Here is an 11,290-nt window from a genome sequence, read left to right as displayed (position 1 = left end):
TTGAAAAGAAAATCCACCCTATCCCCCAATCATACTACTTGGGAAGTAAGCCCACCTTAAATTTATATCCAGCAAAATTTCTAGCATAAAATCGATCGGACAGCCAAGACTGTGAAGCAAAAATTTGCTCTCCTTTTGTTTTAAATTACATTACATTACATTTAATTAATGTAATTAAATTACATTAATCATGTGGGCACCTCCATCCCCACAAAATATTTGTGATGCTGGAGGTTCTCACACTTAATGCTTTTTTGAGAGTTCTCTGAACTTTCAAAAAATAGCCCTTTGCATTAAATCAGTGTTAACTTTTATGCTTACATGCATACGCTTTTAAGTACTTCAAGATATTAGATATTCTACTGAATAATGAGATGATGCAATTAGAAAAAGTTTCTCTTTGTATACTATCAGTTCTCTGAACTCTCAAAAAAAACCTAGACTAATAAAAATGTGTAGTTTTGTGGTTCTCAAAAATTGAGTGTGCTTTGGGAAACAGGGAGTTAAAAATCTTTTGGAAGTTAACTTGGTATAAGAGTATGAAAAGCCTCTGTTGCTCTAGTTCTGAGGAAATGCTCTCCTTTTTTTCTAATAAAGCTTTCCACAGGCGACAAACTCTGTACACAATATACAAGGTAAGTATAGGAAAGAATTACTACAATTCATTAACTCTTGAAAAAGTTATTCATTTTGACATGTAATGAGGATACTAATGAATGTGAAATGTGCTTCAAAGTGCTGATCTGTTAAGATTCCATAGAACAAGCCTCAAAATGCAAGTCATTTGTGGTAGCCAAGTAAATAACTGAAGCAGCATTTTTAGAGAGACTAGGGCAAAGGGCAGAACAAACTACAAATCAGCAGAAAAGAAACAAAACATAGTAGAGTGTTAATAATTCACCATAGTTACTGCTCTTAAAACCAAAGTAACTAAACAATGCAACTGTCGACTATTTACATTTATGTGTGTTTTCATCATCTCTACACTGTCTGAAGTGTTTGGTGTACATTGATGTAAGTAGAAAATTCAAAGGCTACAAGGGTTTGGGGGGTTTTTTTAGATTACACCAGTGATTTCAACATGTAAATTTAGATTTGGTTATTTTGCTTTCTTTATCTCTGCATTATGATTTCTTAAAGGAAGAACACATGAACTGGTTTATTAAATATTATGAAGCGTCCATATTTTTTCACCATGTATTTTGTGTGCCAGTTTATTTTCTGAGCACAAGGTAATGACTGTTTATGTAAATTCTGAAAAAGCAAAAATAGAACTTTGAAGAAGACCAAAAATAACAAAGAGGCACCCTATTGTCCTATGAAAAACATTAGACTCAGAATGTGGGCCCCAGGCCTAGTTTTCTCTTCAGTTCCTGTAGAACCTTAATGGGCTTACTTAATCTTTCTTTCCTTCACCCCTGCAATAGGGATGTCATACCTAACCCACCCCCTTCCAAAACTGGATACATGAATAAACCTAGTGGAGGAACCTTGTAAATTAAACTGTTCTGCAATTGTAATGAATTATTCTTATTGTACCCCTATCAACTAGCCTGGCATTACTAGTACATAGTATTTCCAGTCTTGAGCACATTTGATTTTCTGGGTAATTAAGTATGAAGTCAAATCAGATTTGGCTCAAAGTCATTTCACCAAAGGATCACGATCATCTTAGTATTCTGGATGATTTCCCCTAATAAGACCCCCCTTTTGAGTAACACATTCCAGTGGAGAATCCCTGCTACCAGTAAGTTAGGCCATGTCTAGATAAGCTCACATGATGTGGTTAGTATATATAGTATGTCCCAAGATGTAATATCCCCTTTAAAAAGACTCAAAAATCACTAACAGTTGGTTTTCCTTTAGTGTTTAGATTAAAAAGAAATGAGGAAGGTTCATAAAGAAGTTGATACACAATTACCAAAAACTTAATGAGAAAGAAATTAAAGGATGTTTCAACGTAGCATTTTAAGACCCACTGATCCCTGATTTGGTCCTCTTGTTTCTGAGTGTGAAAAAGCACTCTGAAAAAAAAGTGCTGGTTCAAGAGAAGATCTCTGAGGATCTGCCTGTGACTGTTCATAGAGGTGAGATTCAAATGCCCTCAGATCATGAAAAGTGCCTGAACTCATTTCAGAGATGAAATTTTTTAAATGCCAGTGGAAATACAAATATTGAATAGGTCACTTTTTATTTTTATTATTTTTTTGATCTGAGAAATACATAAACTCTTTTTATTATTACAAATAATCATGACAGCCCTATTGGATGACATTCTAGCTGAGAGGAAAACAGGATTTTTGTGTTAGTGATGCTAATTTATTATTGTATTTAGTTCCACTGACCATCTGAGGGAGTTAGAAGTTAAAGTAAACAGCTGTATCTCTAGTTGTAATCCAAATATGGTAAAGGGCAGGGCTAAAGAAGGGAGTGTCCACATAAAAAACAGGGCTCAGAACTTGTAACAGAAAATTAAAATATACTCCATGCAAGGGAACTCTGGACTTTGTACTTTGGTTAAAGTCTCACTCAGCTTCAAATTTCTAAACTTTTCTTAAGAAATTAAGTTTCCTTTGATCTCTTCTCTTCTGAATTGCAGAAATCATATAAAACTTCTTGGTGAAATGACTTCTTGCCACATTGCTGAAGAACCTATAAAAAAGGTTGCTATCTTTGGAGGAACTCATGGGAATGAGCTAACAGGAGTATTTCTGGTTAAGCATTGGCTAGAGAATGGCGCTGAGATTCAGAGAACAGGTCTGGAGGTAAAACCACTTATTACAAACCCAAAAGCAGTGAAGAAGTGCACCAGATATATTGACTGTGACCTGAATCGTGTTTTTGACCCTGAAAATCTTGGGTAAGGTTATGTTTTATGTCGTGTGTGTGTGTGAGAGAGAGAGAGAAGAGAGAGAAGGAGAAGTGGTAGGAGTGTGAGAGAGAACACGCACATGTATATTCATACGATGATTCACATCCATACGTGTAGTCACTACAGTACTTTCACTTTTAATCATATTGCATTGTGAATTACCATTATTTAAAGTGCTCTCTTACAGACTTTTTCACATGCTCTTTTATAAACTTTTTAAACATCAGACTACTTTTAATTGATTTTTCTTTTTAAATGTATTATGTACAGGCAATAAATAAAAAAAAATTTTATTTTTAAATCATATTCTTATAGACACAGATTTAATAGCCCTTTGCTTTAAATCAGATTTAATAGCCCTTTGCTTTAAACACTGATTTAAAGCAAAATGCATACGTAAGCAAAATGCATACGTATTAACTTTCTAGGAAATTCATTTCTATGTTTTCATGCAACTGTGTTGATCATATTGCATAAACTTCTAATTAAGAAAAATGTGATGTTTCAATTAATATATGTTAAATGAAAGAATGAATAAATACCCATTGTGGGGAAACTTCAAGCCACTCTGTGATCCAAGGAGTAGATGTACTTAAATTCAGTGGTAGATTGTCACAAGTGAGGTGCTATAGATGAGAGGTACCTGAATTTTCTGAATTTAAATTTCAGCTGATTTATAATACATATGCAATCATAATACTCTAGGTTAGGTTCTTATTAATTATTTTTGCATTTGTTTATGTCATATCTGTAACCATAAATATATATGCCTGTACGTATTTGGTTTTTACCACTTCTTTCTTTCATTTACCTAAAAATATTATTAAATACCTATTTTTCTCAAGATACTCTTCAGGTATTGTGTGAATACAAAGCTGTCTACAAGGTGGTTTCTAACCCTCAAGGAATTGGTAGACTACTACTAAGTTATAAGACACACAAAGGAACAGCTGAATGCACTACCCTATGTTCCTATTTTCTGAGAAATGCAAATTTGACTTAGAGAATACCTAAGGTTTACTCTCCCCACAGATAAAAGGATAGATACACTTTTAGTACAAATTTGCCTCACTTGACAGAATAGGTGATTTTCAGAGCAATTATATAGTAGTTATACTTTTGTATCAAATCATTTTAATATCTTTTAACTTCAGAAATGTTGTCTCTTCATGACTGAGGTAATGTTGTCATAATTAATGTTTATCTATTAACCTAAAAAAATCCTACTCTTATATAACAAGTAAGAATTTGTTGAAGAATAACTCTTTTTTGTCAACATATTAACTTCCCACACAACTTTGAAATGGACTAGGGTTGAATGTTCTTATTATGACCGCCTAATAGTATGCATTTCAGTGATCAGTGGTCTTTTAAATTAAATTTACTTTCTGCTTCTTATTGTTAACACTATTCAAAGGCTATGCAACTCTATTTGGGGTGGTCATGAAAATTTATGAAGTATATAAACTAATTAACTTCTTCCATCCCATCTTTCCTCTCCCAAATTTATTCCTTTTCCTATATTCTTTATCTCAGTGATGGCACTATGACCCACAAAATCCCCCATAGAAATCATCTTAGAACCTTCCCAGTTTTTAATCCCCACATGGGTCACTAAATCCTGCCAATTATTCATTGCAAGTACCATAATTTACCATGTATAATGTGCTTCTATGTATAATGCTTACCCATATTTTTGGCCCAAACTTTCAAGAAAAAAATCTTTTGTTTTAATTTTTTTTAATTCAAATTTTTAATTGTTTGTATTTACTTTTTTTTTACATATTATAAAGGGATTTTAGCATCTTTTTTTTTAAGCACAGTCTCACTCTTGTCATTCTGGATAGAGTGTCATGGCATCATAGATCACAGCAACCTCAAACTCTTGGGCTCAAGAGATATTCTTGTGTCAGTTGTTCTATTTTTAGTAGAGATGAGGTCTTGCTCTTGCTCAAGCTGGTCACAAACTCCTGAGCTCTAACAATCTGCCTGCCTCGGCCTCCCAGAGTGCTAGGATTACAGGCATGAGCCACCATGCCCAGCTTAGCATTTATTTTTAACATATTATGGTATAAGAAATTTCATACAACAGATAACAAAACACAAGAACAGATACAAGATACAAGAAATTTTATGTACCAGTAACAAATTTACAATATTTATACATCATAGAAAGCCAAGAGCTCTTTCTCACTGTCAATATCAAAAGTATCATCAGTTGTCTTCAATTTCTACATTACCCATGTCTTTTTCATTCTAGTAAATTTCATAATCCTCAGTTCCATCCATAGCATTGCTGATGCCACATTTTTTTAAACAATTTCACAACCACTTCCTTCTTGACATAATTCCATGATTTTAGGATCCAATCATAAGCCTAGGTGATGGATGCTTTGTTGGTTCTGCCTATAGGTGTTAAATCATTACCAGCTGACTACATCCAGGACTTCCACTCTTTCTTCATTAGGGCCCTAAAGGGCTTGTTTACTGTCACAGCAAAAGGTCACATTTGGCTGGTTAGCCCACCAAATCACAGCAAGCTGAGTTTTCAGTTCTGTTGAAGTTGCTTTTGCACTTTGTGTAGCGTGGGTTTTTGTTGCAAGTTTGTCACAAAATCAACAAAACCAATTACCATATTCCAGGGCATTATTTTGCATACAGATATTGTCATTGCTTTCTAGAGTTGTACTTTTAACATGTGAACATAAATAAAATAATTAAAAGCACTTACACAGATACAGAATTAGTACCTTAACACACCCTTATTTTTCCCTCAAAAATTTGGACCAAAAAAATGCACATTACACAAAGCAAAATACAATAATTCTCAAATCCTCCCCATTTGCACTACCTTAGTGTATTTCTCCTGTGGACAGTTAGATTCCTAAAAGATCTCTTTGCATCCAACTTTGTTCCAGTCCTTCCTGCCACCCATTCTCCATATGGTAGCTATACGATAGAATGTTAGGATCATCCCAACATTCAGGTTTTATCATGTATTTCCCTTGCTGAAAGTTCTTTAAAAATTTATTCAGAATAGATCTAAGCAACTTAATATAGCTGATAGCGCCCTTCTGGGTCTTTCCTCTCCCAAGTCTTTCAACCTCCTCTCTTGGGACTCTTCCAAGGGAGCTGAACTTCAGTTGTGAGAATCCGTAGCATTCATTATTTTTCAAAACTTCAGCCTCATCTCTGAGTAGGCAGTGGGTAGGCAGTGGTCCCATTTATTAAGTGGGGTAGAATGATGTAGAACCAAAGTAGATGGAAAAGATCTCATGAGATTATTTCATGGATTAACTGTTTAAGTGCATGTATATGCATTAGGTTTGGTTTGCAGATAATGGAAATTGGAAAATAGTGGTTTAAACAAATAAGGGTTTCTTCTTTGTAAATATCAAGTTGGGAGGTAGGCAGGTCAGGGCTGATACAGTGGCTACAAGGTATCATTAAGGCCACAGGCTCCTTCTATCTTTCCATTGCACTATTCTTAATCATATGCTTTGTTCTGGTGCTTTTTGTTTCCGGGCTACAAAATGGCTGCTCCACTTTCCTGACTGTATTTCTGACAGAAATTACTCAGGTGCAAACTGTAGGTCCCTTGAAGGGACCAGCAAAAATATCTAGGGACTAGAAATAGATGGAATTATAGGAAAAAGAGGGTGGGTAGTTTAACAAGGAAAAATAAATTTAAACCTTTGTCATATATAGCCAAAAGAAAAAAAAAAAAAAAAAACTCATCATTGCAGTAGGTAGGGAGAGAGTGGATAGAGGCTCATTTGAAAATACAAGAAAAACTATTAGCCCTGTCCCAAAAATATACATGCATGATATATAAATGTACCTGCTAAATTTTGCATTTTGGGAGAGTTTAGATACTCTTTGTGAACTTTGTCCCTGGACCACTAGTTGTTCCTACACCTCAAGTAAGAATTCCTAATTAGATCATGTGGGCACCTAAGTTTGTGCACTAGAATTAGCTACAGTGGGGGAAATGTTGCATTATATGGTTCAGCCCCATAAAAAATAACCCAGTGCACCATAACTACTAAGAAAATATTTATTAACTTAATGGATAAGTTTTGCTCAAGGTTGAAATAAAATGATAGATTCTGTTTGATATGTCTTGTGACCAATCACATAAATGAACTATTGGGGTTTTTTTGTTGTTTTTTTTTTTATTGTTGGGGATTCATTGAGGGTACAATAAGCCAGGTTACACTGATTGCAGTTGTTAGGTAAAGTCCCTCTTGCAATCAGTGAACTATTGTTTTATAGGCATGCCAATGCAACATTAGTCACATGGAATCAAATGAAAAAAGTTATAAAAGTTTCAAATAAGTTTTCATTTCCTACACAGATTTTTCATATTAAAGGTTTGGCAACTGATTCTTTTTACACTATGTTCTCATTGTATGTTTATGTTATCTTAGCCACAGATGTTGTAAATTTTTTCCTTTCTGCTAATAACAGCAAAGAAATATCAGAAGATCTGCCATATGAAGTGAGAAGGGCTCAAGAAATAAATCTTTTATTTGGTCCAAAACATAGTGAAGATTCTTATGATATTATTTTTGACCTTCACAACACAACTTCTAACATGGGGTGCACTCTTATCCTTGAAGATTCCAGGAATAATTTTTTGATTCAGATGTTTCATTATATTAAGGTAATGTTAATTTATTAATTTAAAAGTTAGCATATGGCTTGTACTTTTAAGTTAATTATAGCTATGAGACAACCAGAAAATGGTCAAGAAGGGGGGTCCAAGAGAATGGGATCTAGTCCACAGCTAGGCATGAGGGGTAGTGGAAAGGGTAGTACCAGAATATAGACATGCAGTGGTGACAATTCAATGCACTATTCGACAAATTTCTGCAATGTTTTTGTCAGTTCTGCTCATTACTGGCCCTCCTTGACCTCTCTTCATGGGTGATGCTTTCTCTCCCCTCAGAAAAATGCTTAATCCATTCATATACTTCTGTTTTCTTCATGGCATTATCTTCATAAACTTAAACTAACATGACTAATTTCACTTCCACTCTTTCCAAGTTTAACAAGAAATTTAATGTTTGTTCATTGTTCTAATTCAAGCTCCAGCATTCTTACAACAGCACACAAAGACACACAACAACAATTATGAACGCCATTCAGCAAGACACCACTACACATTGACATGGACACAACTGTGAGACACTGATACAACAAGGATATGAAACTTTACCACACTGTTTGTACACTCCTGCCAACCTAAGTGCACAGTGGCAAGTTCATGAACTTAATTGTCAGACCTCCACAGATATTTTTCCTTCCAGAGAAGTAATATGTTTTGGTGGAAAAATTTGACCAATATAGTCAAGAGAACCTGGATTCCCAAATCCTGACTTCCTCATTCACTAAACTTGGACAATATGCCAAGTCCAAAAACCTTACATTTTTATAAAATTAGCATAATACTTACCCTACATGGGTACTAAGAGCCTTAAATGAAATAAAGTATTAAAAAAAAAGAAATAAAGTATTAAAAGGATTTAGGTTAAAACCTAGCTTATAGTAAACGTTAACATTTTTCTTTTGAGACAGGGTCTTAGTCATGTAGGCTGGAGTGCAGTGGAATGCAGGCTCACTACAGATTCACACTCCTGGGCTCAAGTGATCTTCCTTAGCCCCACAAGTAGCTAGGACTATAGGCATACACCATCATTCCTGGTTTTTTGTTTTTGTTTTTGTTTTGTAGAAACAAGGTCTCACTATGTTAGTCCAGGCCAGACAACAATTGTTTTAATTTACTTGAGTTTTTGACAATAACTTGATAGGAGATTATAATATAATTATTCTTTGTTGCTCTTTGAAAATTGTTGAATGTTTGGTTGCCAGACATGGAAGCAAAATGGCTGACACTCAGTTATCAAAACAAAGAGGCCTGTCTCAAATTCTTAATCAGATAAGCAGGAAGAGAGGGACTCACTCAACATCTGGAATAGACCAGGACCACAGGAACAGAAACAGAATTTTTTTTTTCTTTTGTAGAGACAGAGTCTCACTGTCCCGCCCTCGTGTAGAGTGCAGTGGCGTCACACGGCTCACAGCAACCTCTAACTCTTGGGCTTCCGCGAGTCTCTTGCCTCAGCCTCCCGAGTAGCTGGGACTACAGGCGCCTGCCACAACCCCCGGCTATTTTTTTGTTGCAGTTTGGCCAGGGCTGGGTTTAGAACCCGCCACCCTCAGCTGGCGCCCTATTCACTGAGAATTTTTAAAGAGACCACTGTTAAATATAACCAGTGATGAAAACAAAAATAACCAAATCCATTAAGAAGGACATTTTATTTTATATGCTTTGAACCTGAATTGTTTAATGTACATTTTACACAAAAAATTCTGTATAATTTAATTTTACATGTATGCTTCTATGTATATGTTTCATTTGTATGCTTTCAAGCTATAACACTGGGTTATAAAATGTTTCGTAACACTGTCTTATTAATCTTAGTTGATGAAGTAAAACATATTGAAGGCATTATTGACTCTGTTGCAGCAAAGAGAACAAAACATATGGTCTTTACATAATAAGAAAGATGTTTTAAAATTTTTTTCAGACTTCTTTGGCTCCATTACCCTGCTATGTTTACCTTATTGAGCATCCTACCTTCAAATATGCAACCACTCGTTCTATAGCCAAGTATCCTGTTGGTAAGTCACATTTTCCATAGCTGTGACTGAATTAATTTTGTCCTGGCTGAAACTCTAAGAAAATTATTTTAAAGAACATTTATAGCTACTTTGCATATTATTAAGCTTGTAATTATCAAGTAACAAGCAAATTAGCCCCAAGCAAGCCCTAACTATACCAAGTTTTGAAAAGATTTCGATATAAAGGAATATTAAGCTCAATCTAAATAACATTTTGTGTTCTCCTTCCAACTTCGCTATTTTATTTGGAATACTTTTATATCAAGCACTCATTGAAAAAAGACACTTAAGATCAGAGATGTATTCTTTATAAATCAATATTTTATAATACTCTAAGACTATTGCACCTTCTAACAGGCACCTATGAGGACCACCTTTGCATTCTATTGCCAAGGCAGCTTAAATGTGACAGGCTCATTCTAAGTAAATTTTGAGTGGAAGATATAAGGGTAGAATGAAGGTGGTACACCTTGTTAAGTGGTTTGACAAATGGAGAAGGTGATGATAGGAGAGATGACTTTGTGGAAGACTAGAACAGGAAGAAAGGGAAGATATAAGTAGTTTAGAGAAAGGGTATTTTGTAAGTCTAAGAATATACAGCCATGGGAAAGAGACCTGATAGTATAAACACAGTTTTACTGGGGGTGAGAAGAAATGAAATTTTTTCTACAGAAAATTAAAACCATTGCACTATTATGTCACAATAGGTTGCAATATTAAGTGCAAGAATGTTACTCTAGGATCACATAGATCAGGGGTCCTCAAACTTTTTAAACAGGGGGCCAGTTCACTGTCCCTCAGACCATTGGAGGGCCGGACTATAGTTTTTAAAAAATATATATGAACAAATTCCTATGCACACATCTTATTTTGAAGTAAAAAAAACAAAATGGGAACAAATACAATATTTAAAATGAAGAACAAGTAAAGTTAAATCAACAAACTTACCAGTATTTCAACGGGAACTATGGGCCTGCTTTTGGCTAATGAGATGGTCAGTGTTCGGTTCCATATTTGTCACTGCTAGTCGTAACAAGTGATGCAAGTGTGCATCAGTTAGTCTAGATCTGGTTGGAGATTTCAGATGTTTCATTCTGGAAAAAGTTTGTACACAGACATAAGTGCTACCAAAGATGGTTGCCATTTTGAGTGCATGGTTCCTGAGATTAGAATATGTCTCAGAGGGAAGAGATGCATAGAAATTAGGAAGGCTGCTTGACTCGAATGCAGCTTTCAGAGAGTCACAATTCTGCAGTTCAGCCAGCTCCATTTGGTAAATCTATCCACATTTTCAATGTCAATAGAAAATGGGTTACGGAAAAGCTGTATGTCCTGTTCATGGAGATGAAGCTCTTTAAATCTAAATTGGAACTCCTTTTGCAACTTTTCCAATGAATCCACGTTTTATTTGGGAATGCAACCAATGAATTTTCTGCTAATAGATTTTGAGTTGTGGGGAGATGGCAGAAATTTTCCTCTTTCACTTGTTTAGTGAGGAGGCCTAATTTTACTTCAAATGCTTTCACATGTGATTGCATATCACAAATGAGCTTCCCCTTTCCTTGAAGTTGCACATTGAAATTGTTGAGTAGCCCTGGCTTATTGTACCCTCAATGAATCCCCAACAATAAAAAAAAGAAAAAGAAAAAAGAAATTGTTGAGTAGCTCTGTTACATCTATCAGAAAGTCAAGGTGCCATTTCCATTCTGCATCATTGAGCTCTGGTACTTG

The 11,290-nt window shown here is 35.0% G+C and overlaps 1 protein-coding gene across 4 annotated transcripts in view; it reads left to right on the top strand.

Moving 5' to 3' along the window:
- The first annotated feature begins 2,454 nt into the window (after positions 1-2,454).
- The window catches only part of ASPA (aspartoacylase), a 31,264-nt gene continuing 22,428 nt past the window's right edge, over positions 2,455-11,290 (top strand). For all 4 annotated transcript variants that reach the window (XM_053569593.1, XM_053569592.1, XM_053569594.1 and 1 more), the window contains exons 1-3: positions 2,455-2,860; positions 7,343-7,538; positions 9,466-9,559. In XM_053569593.1, the coding sequence (XP_053425568.1) occupies positions 2,625-2,860; positions 7,343-7,538; positions 9,466-9,559 (526 nt within the window). In that variant the 5' untranslated portion in view covers positions 2,455-2,624. The remainder of the gene's footprint in view (positions 2,861-7,342; positions 7,539-9,465; positions 9,560-11,290) is intronic.

This window comes from Nycticebus coucang, chromosome 18 (assembly GCF_027406575.1).
Source record: "Nycticebus coucang isolate mNycCou1 chromosome 18, mNycCou1.pri, whole genome shotgun sequence".
In the NCBI taxonomy this organism is placed as follows: Eukaryota; Metazoa; Chordata; class Mammalia; order Primates; family Lorisidae; genus Nycticebus; species Nycticebus coucang.
This window is presented reverse-complemented; position numbering and strand designations above follow the sequence as displayed.